Genomic DNA, 18,893 nt, shown 5'->3' with positions numbered 1-18,893 from the left:
AAATTACTCTCTTCTGGTTTTTATGGTTTCTCACAAGAATCCTGCTGTAATTGTTTTTGTTCTTCCATGTGTAATGTTTCTTTTATCCCTAGCTGCTTTCAATCTCTCTTCTCCTCCCCCGGCCCCCATTCTTTTCAAGACAAGGTCTTGCTCTGTTGCCCAGGCTGGAATGCAGTGACATGATCACAGCTCACTGCAGCTTCGACCTCCCGTGCTCAAGCATTTCTCCACCTCAGGCTCCCTAGTAGCTGAGACCACAAGTGTGGTCTAATTTTTTAAACTTTTTTGTAGAGATGAGGTCTTGCTATGTTGCCCAGGCTGCTCCTGAACTCCTGGATTCAAGCAATCCTCTCACCCCAACAAGTGCTGGGATTACAGGCATGAGCCCCACTGTACTTGGTCAGTGTTTGTTTCCTTCCTTCCTTCTGCCTCCTTCTCCCTCCCTCCTCTCTCTCTCTTCTTTCTTTCTTATTTTCGTATTCTTGGTTGAGCCTGACTTTTGTCCTAATTAGTTGTGTATCCGGTTGTCTTTTGTTTTGAGAAGTGAGGAGTGATAGGACCAGGTGTTTGGTTTGTTGTTGTTGTTGTTTGTTTTTTAACGTTCTCTGTGCTTCTTGGATCTGCGGTTTGGTGTTTGTCATTAATTTTGGAAAATTCTCAACCATTATGTTTTCTGCTTTGTTTAGAGTTGGCCTCAGTTTATTATTTGATGTGTGTTACGCAGCACAGGCTTTGAATTTTTGTAGAGGCAGCTTGGATCTAGGATGAGGAGTGTTTTACCACGGCAGTGTTTGAAATTCTGTTTTAAGTCTTCTTTCTTTCTTGTATTTCACAGGGGGTTTCTTTGCATATTCTTCTCCCAGCTGTATTCTGCTGTTGGCTGTTGTTTGAAGCTTTTTGACTTGGAAGTGTGTAGTGGTAGTGGGGTGCAGCCTCCTTTTCTGGTTAAGGCTCAGTTTGTTGTTGTTGTTGTTGTTTTTTGAGATGGAGTTTTGCTCTTGTTGCCCAGGCTGGAGTGCGGTGGTGCAATCTCAGCTCACTGCAACCTCCGCCTCCCAGGTTCAAGCGATTCTTCTGCCTCAGCCTCCAAAGTAGCTACAGGCACCCGCTACCATGCCCAGCCAATTTTTGTATTTTTAGTAGAGACAGAACCCTGTCTGTATTTCAGCATGTTGGCCAAGCTGGTGCCAAACTCCTGACCTCAGGTAATTTGCTCGCCTCAGCCTTCCAGAGTGCTGGGATTATAGGCATGAGCCACCGCGCCTGGCCGAACCTGAGTTTTAGACGTGTCTAGTAACCCTGGACTTCAGAGGTGCGGCTGTCTCAGCTCCGCCTTTTCCCTGACTCGCTATGTAATCTTGCCCCTTTTGCAGAACTAGGTCCCTCCTCTCCTTCTTCCCTTCCGCTAGTCACAGTAAGTGTTCACCAAAGCCTTCCCCGCCCCCGCCCCGGCCCCCCACAAATTAGGACTTTTGTTTCTGAGTGGAGGTTGAGAGGAAGGATTTGAGTGGAATTTCTTGCCCCTCCTTCCTGGCTCCTGGTCCCCTCCCTGCGTTCTGCACTACTGTCTGTGCTTCTTAGGGCTCTTTCAGATCTTTTCAGTGATTGCGTCCTGAGTGCCACGGAGAAAGAGCCTGTGAAGTAGTGCAGGCTTTCCCAGTTTCTGCAGCTGCCAGGAATTGTCTTGACAGCCTGTACTCAGCCTTTTGCAATTTGTCTTTTATTCTTGCCGAACTCCTCTTACCGGTGTCTGATTGTGTCTACCCAGGTGAGTGGATGCGTTTTCTTTCCCTGACGGCACTTGAGATTATGGGCCAGTGTTTGTTCTGTAACCTCAGCAGGTTCAGAAACAGTCATAGATAGGAAGTGAGTCTGGCTGTTTTGCACTGTAAGGGTGAGCAGTATGCTCGCCCAGCTCTCTTCATCCTAGTGCAGAAGCCAGAAGCAGCCATGTCTTGAGGAACAGAAGTTTTTTGGTGTAAGTCCAGTTTACCAATTTTTTTTTAATGATTAGTGCTTTTGGGGTCTCAAGAGATCTTTGTCTACTCCAAGATTGGGAAAACTTTCTCCTTTGTTTTCTTCTAGAGGTTTTGTAATTTTAGCTGTTATATATGTATAGGTTTGTGATCTATTTCAAGTTAATTTTGGGTATGGTGTGAGGTGAAGTTGGAGGTGTCCCCCCCTCCATATTCATATTCCGTTGTGTATCATTTATTGAGAGATCTCTCCCTGTGGAATCACCTTGTTCATTTGTCCAAAATGTATTTCTTTAAAGAACGTTTCTTAAAAAAATTAGCCGTGCGTGGTGGCTTACACCTGTAATCCCAGCTACTCAGGAGGCTGAAGCAGGAGAATTGCTTGAACCTGGGAGGCAGAGGTTGCAGTGAGTGAAGATTGTGCCACGGCACTCCAGCCTGGGCGACAGAGTGAGACCCCATTTCTAAAGAATATTTCTTACTGTTACTGTTATATACCATAAAAATGCATAAAAGTAATGTACAGGTTTGCAAATTAATTTGACCCCTGGTATAAGCACCATTCAGATGAGGAAATAGAACATTACCAGGACTCCAAAAGCCCACTAAAGGCTACTACTCGATTACAGTTTCCTTTCTTTTCCTTTCGTTAAACATACTAAACAGCAGGGTGCGGTGGCTCACACCTGTAATCCCAGCACTTTGGGAGACTGAGGTGGGTGGATCATGAGGTCAAGAAATCTAGACTATCCTGGCCAACATAGTGAAACCCCATCTCTACTGAAAATACAAAAATTAGCTGGGTGTGGTGGTGCGTGCCTATAGTCCCAGCTACTCAGGAGGCTGAGGCAGGAGAATCGCTTCAACCTGGGCAGAGGAGGTTGCCATGAGCCGAGACCGTGCCACTGCACTCCAGCCTGGTGACAGAACAAGACTCTGTCTAAAGGAAAGGGAAAGGGAAAAAACTAAACATCTCAGCACTATAGTTTTGCCTGTTTTTGTACCTTACATAGATGGAAGCATCCATACTGAATAATCTAGGGTATACAACTTGTCTCACACAACAATATTTGAAAGATTTATTTGTTTTGAACTTAGCTATGGTTTATCCATTTTAATTCCTATGTAGTATTTCACTGTAGAGATGACCATTCATTCTACAGTTTATGGGTTATTTCTAGTTTGGGACTGGCATGAATACTCTTGTACACGTATTTTGGTGCATACGGGACTTATGAGGAAAGGTAGATATCCAGAAAAGGAATTACTGGGTCACAGTTTTCATGTAATGCCTGTTTCCCAAAGTGGTTATACCTACTTTCACTCTGCCAGCAGTGCTTGAGAGTTCCCATTGTTTCATGTTTTTGGTTGAGCATGGTTTGTGTCCTAATTTTTTATTTCAGCCTCTTTGGTGGGTAAATGGTGGTACTATGATTTAATTTATCTATGGTATGTAACATCATCTTTTCGTGTGTTTATGTCTATAGACCTTTTGGGTCATCTGTTGTGAAGAACCTGTTCAAGTCTTTTGCCCAATTTTTTCAACCAAGTTGTGTAATCTTTTTCCTATTTTTTCTCATTTTTCACGTTTTTTTGGTCATTTTTTTCATTTTCTTAATGTTTATCTAATAGAAGTTTTAAATTTTAGGCTGGGTATGGCGGTTCACACCTGTAATCCTAGCCCTTTGGGAGGCTGAAGTGGGCAGATCACCTGAGGTCAGGCATTCAAGACCAGCCTGGCCAACATGGCGAAACTCCATCTCTACTTAAAAAACAGAAATTAGCTGGGCATGGTGGTGGGCACCTGTAGTCCCAGATACTGGGGAGGCTGAGGCAGGCAGAATTGCTTGAACCTGGGAGGTGGAGGTTGCAGTGAGCCAAGATTGCGCTACTGCACACCAGCCTGGGTGACAGAGCGAGACTGCATCCCTAAAAATAAATGATTTTTAAATAGTTGAATCTGAGCTGGGCGCAGTGGCTCATGTCTGTAATCCCAGCACTTTGGGAGGCTGAGGTAGGCAGATCACTTGAGGTCGGGAGTTCATGACCAGCCTGATCAACATGGAGAAACCCCATCTCTACTAAAAATACAAAATTAGCCAGGTGTGGTGGTGCATGCCTGTAATCCTAGCTACTCAGGAATCTGAGGCAGGCGAATCACTTGAACCCAGGAGGCAGAGGTTGCAGTGAACTGAGATCGTGCCATTGCACTCCAGCCTGGGCAACAAGAACGAAACTCTGTCTCAAAAAAATGTATGTATGTAGTTGAAACTGTTGATCTTTTCCTTTATGCTTTAGTGCTTTTGGTGTCTGTCTTGAAAATGTTTTCCTTTACCCAAGGTCAAGAGGATATTATCCATCATCTTTCACATTTAGGTCTATAATTATGGAATTTATTTTTGTGTATGGTGTGAGATGGGGCCTAATTTCATTTTTTCCCCTGATTTGGATATCTAGTTGTTCTGTGTTAACTTTAAAAGGCCATTCTTTCCATAGTATTGTAGAATGCCATCTTGGTTACAAATTTAGTGTCTGTGTATCATACCTTGATTCTATATTGTTCCTTTGTCTATTTTTCTTTCTTTCTTTTTTTTAAGACAGAGTCTCGCTATGTCACCCAGGCTGGAGTGCAGTGACGTGATCTTGGCTCACTACAAGCTCTGCTTCCCAGGTTCATGCCATTCTCCTTCCTCAGCCTCCCTAGTAGCTGGGACTACAGGTGCCCGCCACCATGCCCGGCTAATTTTTTTGTATTTTTAGTAGAGACGGGGTTTCACCATGTTAGCCAGGATGGTCTCTATCTCCTGACCTCGTGAACCACCCGCCTCGGCCTCCCAAAGTGCTGGGATTACAGGCGTGAGCCACCGTGCCCGGCCCCTTTGTCTACTTTTCTATCCTTGGGTTCCAGTACTGCATTCTCTGAATTACTATAGCATTTTTTGTTGTTGAGAACAGGGTCTTGCTCTGTTGCCCAGGCTGGAATGCAGTGTCAGGAGGATGGCTCATTGTAGCCTCAACCTCCTGAGCTCAAGCAATCTTCCCACCTCAGCCTTCTGAGTGGCTGGGACTACAGGGGCACGCCACTATGCCTGGCTTATTTTTAAATGTTTTGTAGAAACAGGGTCTCCCTCTGTTGCCCAGGTGACCTTGAACTCCTGGGCTCAAGCAGCCTTCTCACCCAAGCCTCTCAAAGTGCTGGGATTACAGGAGGGAGCCACCATGCTCAGCCTAGTATAGCTTTTTAATAAGCCTTAATAGTCACTCTATTGCTCTTCATGAGTGTTTTGGCTATTCTTGGCCCTTTACAATTTTGTATGCTTTATGTGAAATTAAACTTCTATGTTTTAGTTCGTTTGTTTTGCTATAAGGAATACCTGAGGCTGGATAATTTTGCTCCTGGTTCTGCAAGTTGTATAAGAAGCATGGTGCCGGCCGGGCGCGGTGGCTCAAGCCTGTAATCCCAGCACTTTGGGAGGCCGAGACGGGCGGATCACGAGGTCAGGAGATCGAGACCATTCTGGCTAACACGGTGAAACCCTGTCTCTACTAAAAAATACAAAAAACTAGCTGGGCGAGGTGGCGGGCGCCTGTAGTCCCAGCTACACGGGAGGCTGAAGCAGGAGAACGGTGTAAACCTGGGAGGCGGAGCTTGCAGTGAGCTGAGATCCGGCCACTGCACTCCAGCCCGGGCGACAGAGCATGACTCCGTCTCAAAAAAAAAAAAAAAAAAAAAAAAGGAAGCATGGTGCTGCATTTGCATCTGGTGAGAGCCTTGGGTTTTTTCCACTTATGACACAAGGTGAAGAGGACCCAGTGTGTCCAGATGACATGATGAGAGAAAAAGCAAGAGAGATGGGGAAGGAGGTGCCAGGCTCTTTTTAACAGCTAGCTCTCGGGGAACTAATAGAATGAGAACTCACTCAGTGCTGCAAAGACAGCTTCAAGCCATTCATGAGGGATCTGCCCTTATGACCCAAGCGCTTCCCATTAGGCCCACCTCCAAAATTGGGTGTGGTGGCACATGCCTGTGGTCTCAGCTACTCAGGAGTCTGAGATGAAAGGATCGCTTGAGCCCAGAAGTTCGAGACTGGCCTGGGTGACCTAGCAAAACATCGTCTCTACTAAAAATACACAAATTAGCCGGGTGTGGTGGTGCATGCCTGTAGTTCCAGCTACTTGGGAGACTGAGGCAGGTGGATCACTTGATAGCCTGGGAGGTGGAGGTTGCAGTGAGCCAAGATCGTGCTACTGCAGTCCAGCCTGGGCAACAGAGTGACCCTGTCTCAAAATATGTAAATAAAAGAAAAAAAGTTTAAAAAGAAAGAACTGGGGTGGACAACTCTGAAGGAGTTTGCTAGAGAAAGGAAAAGATAGGCAGTGAGAAACTGGGGCAGAAGTGCCACTGAGAGGAGATCATTGTGTTTCTTCAGAATGGGAGACACAGCATGTTTGCATCCTAATGGAAGTGATGCAGGAAAGAAAGAGAAACTGATGATATGAGAAGAGGATGGAATCAATGGGGTGGTCCTCAAGTGGTGACAGGGTGGGGTCTGGTGCACGTGGTTGTGAAGAGGTAGTTGGAGGATGTTGGAAAGGGGGGCACAGGCACAGGTCTGTGGATGTGTGGGAGCTGTGAAAACTACTGCCAAGTGCTTTTCCAAAAGATTGCTGGCGCTCACACCACCCTCAGCAGTCTGTGAATACCCGTCTTCCTTCATACTCCTCAGCACGGAGTGCCATGTCCCTGTTCTTCCCTACTGGGCACCCTGCTCTGCACTGACCAAGCTGGAGATCCCCACATCTACTCCACAGCTCCCCTTACTCTCAAGTTCCCTCGTTAGGCTCATGGACCTTGCTCCTTTCCTTGTGTCCTGCCATGAAAGTTCCGGTGCCTCCTTACCTTAAGTCATCTCCTCGTCTTTTGAATTACATGGACCATAAAATTTTTAGTCGTCAGCTTGGTGACTTAGCTTTATCAACATTGTATTACGGGAAGGAGAGGATTCTATAAAAAAGCAAGTATTGCCTGTGGGCCCCACTGTTTTAGGTCACTGGCTAGCCTCTGGTTTGGCTGTCCTTGGGCCAGATGCCTCCCTGCTGCTAGGGGAGCACAGGTGATGGTGATGGACAAGGTCCCATCACAGAGGTGTGGGTGACTTGGGCCTTGTCAGGTGTGCAAATGACTACTTTGGAATTGCTTCAGGTCAGTTAATTTTCAGACGCTACCTACCTATTCCATTTATTGTCTCTGAATAAAAATGGCTGAATGTTTCAGCCATTTTTCTATTTAAGTAGTTTTATTTTTCCCTCTGGTCATTTCTGGGTATTCCTGTAAAGACTGTTAATACCTTACGCAAAATGACTGGTTACTTTGATTTTTCAAGAACCTTCAGAGATTGAAGGGGATACAAACTGCAGTGTGAGAAGTTAGTCCTTTTATACCAACTTTTTATTTGACCTTAGTAGATTAATTTTACTTTAAAGATTGGCAAAGAACAGTATGTTAGAAAGACGTGTAAGTCTGCTGCTATTAATAAATTCAAGCTGTTTTGCTCTTTTGCTGTATGGAGCTTGAATGTAGAGACTTGAAGTATTTTGTAGCTAGTTGTTGTGCGGTCCCATGACAGGGCAGGCATACGAAACTTGCCCTGGCATCCAGACGTATTCTGAGGCTGGCTCCGACATTTGTTTTCTTCTGGATAAGTAGCATCAAAACAAATAATAATTATGTTGTTTAGTAGACTTAGAACATAGCAACCACATTTGTATAGGAAAAACCACATTAGTAACATTATGTGGAGAAAAACATTTTATGTAACTATAGTTCCAGCAAATACCACTATGCCTTCATTAATGCCTTAAAACCATCTTATTTACATCTATGGAACCACTGGCCATTTAATAGGGCAATTCAGGGGCAATCATTAGAAACAGTTGCAGTTTTCATTAGATTTTTCTCTGTTTTTTTTTTTCTAATATGTAAACTGAAATTAAAAGTAAATCCTTCAGAGTTCATTCTTTAAAAAAAGTAAGTCCTAAGGAAAACTGTTATATTAGCTATTTAAAAGGATGCTGTAATAATGTAGAATCAATCACTGTTCGTTGAATTTTATTGAGTTTCCATGGAACAGCCTTGAAATTATAAATTGCTGAGTGTTTACTCTGTAAGATTACAGAAATTATTTATCACAGAGCCCAAAATGCTTAAGGTAGTCTTGTACCTAACTCATGATATGATTGTTACCAATCTCTTTGTGACCACTGAGAAGGAGGTTTAAGTATTGATGTTAGTAATTGCTCTCCAGGCAATGCCTTTTGCTCAAAGAACCTGCATATGCTTTAGGAAAGCTGAGTTCAGGAAAGAAAGGGAAAAGGGCACAGATATTTTAGTGACTACACATAACAGTGTTTCCTGGACTTGAGTGCAGGTAGCTAATAAAATATCATGTATAGGCTGGTCTTGGTGGCTCATGCCTGTAATCCCAGCACTTGGGGAGGCCGAGGTAGGCAGATCACGAGGTCAGGAGTTTGAGACCAGCCTGACCAACATGGTGAAACCCTGTCTCTACTAAAAATATAAAAATTAGCCAACCGTGGTGGCACAGGCGTGTAGTCCCAGCTACTCAGGAGGCTGAGGCAGGAGAATCGCTTGAATCCGGGAGGCGGAGGTTGCAGTGAGCTGAGATCGTGCCACTGCCCTCCAGCCTGGGCAACAGAGCGAGACTCCATCTCAAAAAAAAAAGAAAAAAAGATCATGTATAAAAATGCAGAAAATTGGCCGGGCACAGTGGCTCACGCCTGTAATCCCAGCAGTTTGGGAGGCTGAGGTGGGCAGATCATGAGGTCAGGAGATCAAGACCATCCTGGCCAACGTGGTGAAACCCCGTCTCTACTAACAGTACAAAAATTAGCTGGGCGTGGTGGCTCCCGCCTGTAGTCCCAGCTACTCGGGAGGCTGAGGCAGGAGGATCACTTGAACTCAGGAGGTGGAGGTTGCAGTGAGCTGAGATGGCGCCACTGCATTCCAGCCTGGTGACAGAGGGAGACTCTGTCTCAAAAAAAACAGAAAAGAAAATTGTGGTTGAGGTAGACAAGACAAAGCGTAGATTATTGATTTGGACTAGTCATTTCAGTTCCCTTAGCATTTACTGGGTGCCTACCGGATGCTGGGTGCATTATGGACATTCATAATGTTGAGTATCTAATGGGAAGATGGATATGTGAAAGATAATTTTGTAGTATAATGAATATATGATAGTCTATAGAAAGTGTAGAAGTTGGCCAGGTGCGGTGGCTCACACCTGTAATCCCAGCATTTTGAGAGGCTGAGGCGGGTGGATCTTGAGGTCAGGAGATGGAGACCATCCTGGCTAACATGGTGAAACCCCATCTCTACTAAAAATACAAAAAATTAGCCAGGCGTGGTGGCAGGCACCTGTAATCCCAACTGCTTGGTAGGCTGAGGCAGGAGAATCACTTGAACCTGGGAGGTGAAGGTTGCATTGAGCCGAGATCATGCCACTGCACTCCAGCCTGGGTCACAGAGCAAGACTCCCTCTCAAAAAAAAAAAAAAAAAAAAGTGTAGAAGTTGTACAGGAGTTGTTGTAATTAGCTGTGTGTGACATGTATTGATTGAAGGGTAGGGAGCAAAATTCACAGAAAAAAAAGTTACCATAGTGGGGTTTGAAGGGATGCCTCGCAGTTGTCTCATAAAGGAAGGGCGGGGAGATTGGTGTTTTAGGGAAGCAAGTAGCAAGTATGAAGGAAGGAAGAGATAAAGCCACATAGTTGGATGGGGTGGGAGTGTGGAACTGTAAGGAGTTTCAAGTGGGTGATTTTGCAAGAACACACTGACCAAGGGCCTGGTGTATCCTGCTTGATCCTTTGCTGAGGACTTGATCTTTTTAGGCAGCAGGAACAATAGAAGGGTTTAAGGCAGAGAATGTTCTGGTCATAGGTACAGTGTGAGGGGGTTTTGACAGGAGATGGAGGACATGTGGGGAGCAGACAGCCCTGAAGGCCAGTCGACAGGAGGTGGCAGTGTCACCAGCACGGGGCCTTTGTTTTGTGTGCCTCCTGCTTTAGCCTTCGTGGGGTGGTCTAATCTGGGTTGTGCTACCGTTACCGGAGAGGATATTGCTTTTACTGTTTTTTTAGCCCTAAAATGCCCTTTTTTCTTCATGTTTATAAGAAGTTTATCTGTAAAGTATTTTTAGTAAGTCTGAGTTTTCATGTTTAATTTGGAATTTCATTTTGGAAACAAAGTTCAAAACTAGAATATAAGCCTAGCAAGAAAACAAATGCTATTATGATTTAGTGTCTTTTATGATACACACACACACCTCCCACCCCCATGCACACAGGCCACAATCACTGGGTGGTAGAAAATCAGTTTATTCAGAAAAGGTAAAATACATCATAGATGTAGAACTCAGCTGTTAGTAGTGTTCCCAAAGTGTTTTCAGCAATACTGCCATCTTAGCCATATGTCCATATTCTCCTATGCAAAAATTTCTGAGTTATCTTGGTCCCTTACATGGATATATATACACATTTTATGTATTTACATATTTCGTCTATGTGTGTGTAGGCTTTGAGGGATGATACTAGTCTAACGTTCATTCTGGGGTGTGTGTGTGTGTGTGTGTGTGTGTGTGTATGTTTTTTTTGTTTTGTTTTTTGAGACGGAGTGTTGCTCTGTTGCCCAGGCTGAAATGCAATGGTGCGATCTCCGCTCACCGCATCCTCCGCCTCATGGGTTCAAGTGATTCTCCTGCCTCAATTTGAGTAGCTGAGATTACAGGTGTGCACCACCACACCTGGCTGATTTTTTGTATTTTTAGTAGAGACGGGGTCTCACCGATTTGGCCAGGCTAGTCTTGAACTCCTGACCTCTTGATCTGCCTGCCTCGGCCTCGCAAAGTGCTGGGATTACAGGCATGAGCCACCATGCCCAGCCTGGTACATTTATTTTTAAAAATATGAATGTAACTAGACTTCTGCTTCCAAGCAAGAGGTAGTAACTAAAAGTGGATTTATCTTCCTTCCTCAAACAATGAAACAAAACACAAAATGTACCAAATAGTAGTTTTCCAGCATTGGACCACAGGCAGGCAGGACAGTGATCCCTGGGAGAAGGAGAATAACCGCAGCAAGCCCCAGCGTTGCCCAGGCTTCCTGCCTGGAGAGAGTCTGAAGGTTAGGACTTGGAGAGCTGCCCAGACCGAGCCTGAGGATCTCCTTGATTGAGAAGGCTGAGTTGAGACTTTGGGGAGGCCAAAGTAAATTTGCAGAGCAGAGTACCAGAGCGGAGAGAACTGCAAAGAGGCGAAGGAAGAGCTCTACATAGGATTCTCCTCAAGCCCAGTTGAGGGCGCGTAAGCACGTGCATGTGGGGAAGCTCTCTGCGCCTGGGCTAGCATCCTGGAAGTGAGGAGCGGGACAAACCTAGGAGCTCACACAGGGCCAGGAGCAGTGTGTGTTCCCACCAGCCATTGTGGGAAAATCTTACAACCTGTAGGACCCTGGGTGGCAGCTCAGGGGGATATTGCCTCAGTTGTGGAGAAGAGGAAAGGCGCTCCTATGCTGCCTTACAGAGCCTATAAGCCCTAAAAGGACCAGACTCTTCCCAAACAACCCTACTATGGCCCACGACTAAGCTCAGAAACTGAAGGAATGAAAAAATACCCAGCACCTGACGCTTCATGCTTGCCCGTGGCTCTTCTCCTCCTCTCACACCTCACAGGTGGCTCGTTCACAGCCTTGTCCACTTCCCTTCCCGCAGCCCTGGTCCAAGCTGTTGCCGTCTGGCTCCTAAGTTGCAGATAGTCGTTTCTTCCCATTCTCCCATCCCGTCTCTCTGCACGCAGCCTCAGAGTCACGCCTTGACTTGAGTGGCCCTCAGCTCTCCTCCATCTCCCCTTCTGCTCTTGCCAGCCCAATGCCAGCCACTGGGCTCCCCACAAGGTACAGCCATGTGGGTTTCAGGGGTCTCCTCAAGGAGACCCTCACTGGCCACCAGATTAAAGGGCACAGATCCTCTTTGCTGTTAACGTTTTTCTCCTTATCAATGTTTAATTAGTTAATATTTTTCATGTATTTGTCTTATTTATTGCCTTTGTCTTTGACAGTTTTCTTCACCATTGTGCTCCCAGTGCCTGGACCAGTCCCTGAGCATGTGGTGGGCTCAGTAAATCCTGGATGACTGCTGAATGTCCGGGAGCTGAGCTGTGTGCCCTCTAGTCTCTCTGGTCATTTCTGGCTCTTACATTATGATTTCAGGCTTGGGGACCTTTGGGTCTGTAGAGCCCAGCATCTCATTCTGTGATTAAAAGGGCAGGCCAGAAAGCTCTGATGGGTGTGGCTGTTCTGCCAGCAATGGGAGCTGTTTTCTAAGACCTGAGGGAAAGAGATGGCTTTATATGGGGGTAAATCGATGTGCTTTTTTTTTTTTGGGGGGGTCATCATTTAGGTTTTTGGGATTTGTTGGTATGGAAAAATACATGGATTCTCATGGTACTCAGTGGTTTGAGTAGTCTGGCGCTCCCTAGGACACTGTGGGGAGGTAGGACCCAGTTCTCTGCCCCTGTGCCCTGAACATTCAGCTCAGGATGGCTGCTGAGCTGGGTTCGGGAAAACTCTGAACCCTGTGGATGTAACAGGAGTCAGCAGTTTTGATCACTGGGTCATGGAAACGTGAGAATATATATGAACATCTTTCGAGTCTTGCTGGTGTTGTCATTCATTCTTTCAATCACTAATTCATTTACTTATGTATTCAGCCCCTTGTTTAAATATGTGCTTCCTGCCAGTCAGCAGGAAGTCTTAAGAATGGAGCCTGGTGTCCAAATGAGAGCCCTCAGTGGCCGTTGAGGGGCCAATCTGTCATGCACACTGGGTCCTTTTGAATACCACTGGGTGGCGGGATAGGGAGACAGCTCGAGGCTGTGGGAAGAGCTGTGGGGCTGGCCGGCCTTGGAGAAGCTTTTGGGTGGAGATGGAGACTGAAAAGCCAGAACAGCCTCAGCCAGGTCTGCTCTCTTCTCACCTGGCATGTCCTGCAGCAAGGGCACCCCACATGGCAGGAGAGACCAGCGGGGGTTCTCTCACCCCTCCACCTCACTGTGTGCCCTGGTTCTGGCTGCCTCTGGAATGCCAGGCGAGGCTTCCCTTTGCCCTGCTCCCTGGGAGTGCGTCTCTCCAGCCTCTCCTCAGAGTTCAAGGGCGCTTCCTCCTAAGGTGCAGAGGTAGCCCTGTGTGAAGGACCCGTCTTAGGATTGGGTTGATAGGGGTTAAAATCTTGTGTCTCCCCCCCAGCCCCACACTTGCTGACCTTGGGACTTTACCCCCATTTCCAGGCGTGTGAGACTCAGTTTCTTTCTTTTTCTTTTTTTTATTGTCTTTTTTTTTTTGAAACTGAGTCTTGCTCTGTCGCCCAGTTTGGAATGCAGTGGCGTGATCTCGGCTCATTGCAGCCTCCACCTTCCTGGTTCAAACGATTCTCCTGTGTCAGCCTCCTGAGTAGCTGGGATTACAGGTGCACACCACCATGCCCGGCTAATTTTGTGTTTTTAATAGAGACAGGGTTTCACCATGTTGGCCAGGCTGGATGGACCGATTCTTTCTTTCTTTCTTTCTTTTTCTTTCTTCCTTTCTTCCTTTCTTCCTTTCTTTCCTTTCTTTCCTTTTTTCCTTTCTTTTTTTCTTTCTTTCTTTCTCTCTTTCTTTTCTTTTTTCTTTTCTCTTCTTTCTTTTCTTTCTTTTCTTCCTTTCCTTTCCTTTTTCTTTCCTTCCTTTCTTTCCTTTCCTTTCTTTCTTTTGACACAGGGTCTTGCCCTCTCACCCAGGCTAGAGTGCAGTGGCATGATCACAGCTCACTACAGCTTCAACTTGCTGGGTTTTAGCAATCCTCTCACCTCAGCCACCCCAGTAGCTGGAACTACAGGTGTGCACCACTACGCCTGGCTAATAGTTGGATATTTTGTAGAGGCGAAGTCTTGCTATGTTACCAAGGCTGGTCTCAAACTCCTGAGCTCAAATGATATCTCACTTCTGCCTCCCCAAGTGCTGGGATCACAGGCGTAAGCTGCTGTGCCCAGCCTTCAGTTTCTTTTTCTGTATTTGTGTTTTAAACGCTAATTTTATTTTATTTTTTGATAGAGTGGGTGGTTATCTTTTGAGAGGTTTTAAGGTGTAATAATCTTGCCTTTTTCTTCTACCTCTAAGGCCTCTTCCCCTTGCCCCACATTGTAGGACCTATTTGAAAATGCAGATGTTTATTTACATCAGGTGATAGGAGATGAGCTCAGCATCATTATTGCTGGGCCTGGATGGGAGGCTGGGCCTTGGATGTGCAGCTGCCATCATTTCCTTGTTTATCTTGAATCTGGAATTTGGACAGCCCACCTCAGAGATGGTTTAGATCTGCAGACACACTTAAGCCAGAATTGCCATCTTGGGCCTGAGCCCTGGTATACAGACGCCTCTAGAATAGTGGTTTCAGACTTTGTTGGTGGTAACCAGTTCTGGTAAACAGTCTGAAAATCGAGGCTGATAATTTCTAGCATGTGGTGGAAAAGTAATACAGAAGTCAAGGTGAAGGGGTTAATTGGACAATTTTCTAACTCGTACTATCTAAGATTTTCTTTATGGCACTGTTATTTTATTTGAAGTATTATGAATTTCTAGAACATTAGGTTTAGTTTTATTCAATAAATGTCCTATTTTATGTTTCTGTATATAAGCATACACATGCATTTTAGTTTTAGTTTTACAACTATACATGTATTTTAATATTGGCTTTATAGATGAGGTTTTGAAAATAGAATTTTTTTTTTTTTCTATTCCAGACTCCTTTTAGTTTTGGCATGAATCATAGGACACCACCCTACCCCGCTGGGGATTATTGTCTTCTGTGCAGAAGTGAACGGAAAGACTCCTCATTCTTAGAGAGTGGAATTAAGACTGCGAGCAAATTGGCCCTTTCCATGGCTCCCAAGGGCAACAGTGTGCTGCACCTGCCGCTATGGGTGTGCCCGGACTGTCGCAGGACCGTGGAGAAGGAGGAGAGGCATGGCGGCCTTGACCAGCCAGTGGTGAGTGGCTGCCAGCACAGGCAGCGCAGGGTGTTGGCTCCCCCGACCCCAGGTTATGGGGCCAGCTGGCAGTGAAAGAAATGGATTTGCTTTTGCTTCAGAGGGCACTCCGTCCTGCACCACCTTCTAGTCTGTTCCTCCTGGTCTTCCCTGCCAACACTGCTGTAGGTGGCAGGACACCTGTCTTCCTTGTCTGGGCATAATTCAGTCGTCAAGCTTTGTGGCCCTGAAGGGTGATTTTTGGCTTTGAGCTTAGTATTTCTTTGGTGGTGCAGTTTCTTGAAAAGGGAGTACAGTTTTCCTGTGTTTAGTTCTCGGCAATTCGACATGCAGGTTAATTCTTTATCCGAGGCAGCTCTTAAGCCTGGCCTTCCCCTTTACTTGTTTGTGCCCCTTCGGCCTCTTGGAGGCCACAGCAAGGCCAGCAGGCTTGGCTGGGAAGACCACACCCTTACTCTCATCTTTGACCGGATGGAGTTTTGGTGGGCCCTTGTTGCGGGCAGGCTTTCACATGTGCTGTTTGGGATCTGGAAGGAGTTGGCTTTTGCAACTGTGTGAGGTCCCACATTCTAGGGCTCTTCTGTGCCCTTTGATTTCTGCTTGCAAGTGGCTAATTATTGTCTGAGCTCTTCTTTTCCTTCTGATACCTTGCTATGTGCAGCCAGGAAGCATGTGCATTCCCTGCTCCTCTGTTTTCTCCTGCAGAACTGCCTTGGGGAAGTCCTGGTGACAGTCTGAAGAACATGTCCCCACTGCCTGGTGTGGATTTCCATCTTTTCTGGCCTTAGAGGCGTGCTCCATCTCCAGGGCCAGTTTCTATCCTTGGGGTCTCATTGTCTGAATTACTTTCTCACTTGGTCCCTCCCACACGTCCCCCTTTCCTGCTGTACTTCTCTTCCTAGCACTTCTTTCTTTCTTTCTTTCTTTCTTTTTTTTTTTTTTGTTTTGAGACGGAGTCTCGCTGTGGCACCCAGGCTGGAGTGCAGTGGTGCGATCTTGGCTCACTGCAAGCTCCGCCTCCCAGGTTCACGCCATTGTCCTGCCTCAGCCTCCCTAGTAACTGGGACTACAGGCGCCCGCCACCACGCCCGGCTAATTTTTTTTTTGTATTTTTAGTAGAGATGGGGTTTCACCGTGTTAGCCACGATGGTCTCGATCTCCTGACCTTGTGATCCGCCCACCTTGGCCTCCCAAAGTGCTGGGATTACAGACGTGAGGCACTGTGCCCGGCACTAGCACTTATTTCTAACATACTATGTATTTTACTTACTCATTTGGTTTGCTTTCTTCTTCATTAGAATATAAACTCCACAAAGGCAGCTATTTTTATGGTTTTCTTTGTGTGGTTTTCGTTCGTTTGTTTACCAATACCATTTGCTTTGCTTTTTGTGGTGTTTTTTTTGTTTGTTTGTTTTCTCCTTAAACTTTGTCAGCTCTTCTTCCAATTCCAGCCAGGCTCTTGTATTTTAGCCTGCCTCTGCCCTTGGGAACAAGCTTCTGCTGTTTGCCCTGGTTCAGAGGCCAGTGGAAATGCCTATGGTTCCCTGCAGTTCATCTTGCCTGGGTTGGGGGAGGATCTCATTTCCCAGCCCCTGGCTTGTCTTGGTAATGGATAGTTTGTCAAATGAGCGTTTCTGTCCTCACCAGAAACAGTGACCTTGGGAACAGCAGAGGTGTAGTGCTGACCTGTGTTTGTGGACTCAGACCATCTGTTGCTTTGTAGGTCGGCTTCTTTGTTGGAGCTGGCCTTTAAAAAAATAATATAATTTACCTTCCATTAAGATTCACTTTTTTTTTGCTTAAAAAATGTTCACTACTATAGTTAAGCTACAGAACATTTGCATCACCCCATAAAGTTCTCTTGTTCCTCTTGGTAGTCACTTCCCTTTCCCCGCCCTAGCCTCTGTTAACCGCCGACCTGAATTTTTTTTTTTTTTTTTTTTTTTGAGACAGTCTCGCTCTGTCACCCAGGCTGGAGTGCAGTTGCACTATCCTGGCTCACTACAATCTTTGCCTCCCGGGTTCAAGCAATTCTTCTGCCTCAGCCTCCCCGGTAACTGGGACTACAGGCGCCCGCCACCACCACGCCTAGCTAATTTTTGTATTTTTGGTACAGACGGGGTTTCACCATGTTGGCCAGTATGGTCTCGATCTCTTGACCTCGTGATCTGCCTGCCTCTGCCTCCCATAGTGATTATAGGCATGAGCCACCGCATCCAGCCTGACCTGATTTTTGTTCCTACAGTTTTGCTTTTTCCAGAGTGTCACATACACTTCTGTAACTTGCATGATACTTTTGAGAGTCATCCAAAATGTTGCATGCATCCGTAGTTTCTCTTTTTCATTGAGTAATTGTACAGATAAACCAATTTATGCATTCACCAATTAATTGATGGATGTTTGTTTGCTCCCACATTTGGGCTACTTTGAAAAAAGCTGCTATGAATATTATTTTTCTTTCTGTGGACATCCTTTTTATGTGTTGCTGGATTGATTTGCTAAAGTTATGTTAATGATTTTTGCATCTGTGCTCATGAAGGCTATCTGTCTGTAGGCCTCTTCTCTTATAGTGGTCTTTGGGGCCTCATAAAATGAGTTGGAATGTGTTCCCGTTTCTTCTCTTTTCTGGAAGAGTGTGTTAGAATTGGTATTATCTCTTCCTTAAACGTTCTTGGTTCTTGCTTTCTCTTTCTCTTGTTCTGTTTGGTCAAATGCCAGACAGTGTGCAGAGAGCATCAGGCTGAAGTTGTTTCCTGTTGTGCACCTGGGAGGCCAGGTCAGTCCAGTCGGCATCAGCTGGGCTGTCTCTAGCACTGTGTGTGCTTGTGTGGGCCTGTAGAGGGGAGTTTCTCTCTCCTACCTCCTTGGCAAGCTCTCCGATGGTGGCACCTTCTCAGTGCCCTCCTCTAGCCTGACTCTTGGGCAGCTCTGTGCTCACGGCCTTGTGGGCAGCTTTCCCAGCGAGCCTGCCTCTGCCCGGTGGCAGCCAGACTCTGCCTTGTATCTGCAGGGGTCTGACCGGCCCCATGTCTTGTGCTGGTCCTGACCTGTGTGTGGCACATGCCTTTCTCCAGGACAAGGAGAAAGGCATGCTCCCTTCCTCTCAGCTAGTGGATTAGCCTGGAGACTTGGGCGCAGGTCTCCTGGGAATGAGTGGGAACGTTTCTTTTGCGGCTTTCCAGGAGTTAAACTCCCACACTTGACACTCTCAACCTTTCAGAATTTGTTTAAAGTGCAGCTGTTTTTTTCTAACCACTTTTATGGCCTCCTTCCACTTTCCTTCCTCTGCCAAAGGTGAAACAGTAAGTGTGTCCCGTTCTCCCTGGAGGGGCTGCTGCAGTTTGTTGTGTAATTCCCTCCGGCAGCCTGGTCACTTCAGCCCTCCAATGGCCCAGAGATAGGATTTTATCATTTGTCCTGCTCTGGCTCATCCTTGGGGTCAGGGCTCGCCCTCCCTCCACTTGCTGCATCCAAAGGGGAAGTGGGTCTGAATTGCTGTCTTCTAGATAAGCATTCTGTTACCAGCAGTTGTAGGAGAATATTGGTGGGAATTTCTCTTGAATCCTACCTGACAGTTGCATGTTGCAGATTTCTCTGGAGACCTCTTCTTCCAAGACTGACCCATCCTAGCATCATGTCCTAGACATTGTCATGTCTGGAAACCTAAGAAATCTCCATTTCAAACTTTCATCTTGATCATTGTCTCTGTAGCTCACTTGCTTGACTGTCTTCTCTTGCCATAGTTTTTTTTTTTTTTTTTTTTTTTTTTGAGACAGAGTCTTGCTCTGTTGCCCAGGCTGGAGTGCAGTGGCACGATCTCAG

The 18,893-nt window shown here is 46.0% G+C and overlaps 1 protein-coding gene across 2 annotated transcripts in view; it reads left to right on the top strand.

Annotated features, from left to right (window-relative positions):
• Positions 1-18,893, top strand: part of FAM193A (family with sequence similarity 193, member A) — a 281,515-nt gene that overhangs the window by 120,094 nt on the left and 142,528 nt on the right. Inside the window, exon 8 of one of the 2 annotated variants that reach the window (XM_011970845.1) lies at positions 14,826-15,071. In XM_011970845.1, the coding sequence (XP_011826235.1) occupies positions 14,844-15,071 (228 nt within the window). In that variant the 5' untranslated portion in view covers positions 14,826-14,843. Of the gene's footprint in view, positions 1-14,825; positions 15,072-18,893 lie in introns of those variants that run through there. The other variant, XM_011970848.1, reaches the window with a different exon arrangement.

Source organism: Mandrillus leucophaeus, unplaced genomic scaffold (genome assembly GCF_000951045.1).
Source record: "Mandrillus leucophaeus isolate KB7577 unplaced genomic scaffold, Mleu.le_1.0 Scaffold98, whole genome shotgun sequence".
NCBI lineage: Eukaryota > Metazoa > Chordata > Mammalia > Primates > Cercopithecidae > Mandrillus > Mandrillus leucophaeus.
The sequence above is the reverse complement of the archived record's forward strand: the minus strand, read 5'-3'. Positions and strand labels throughout refer to the sequence as shown.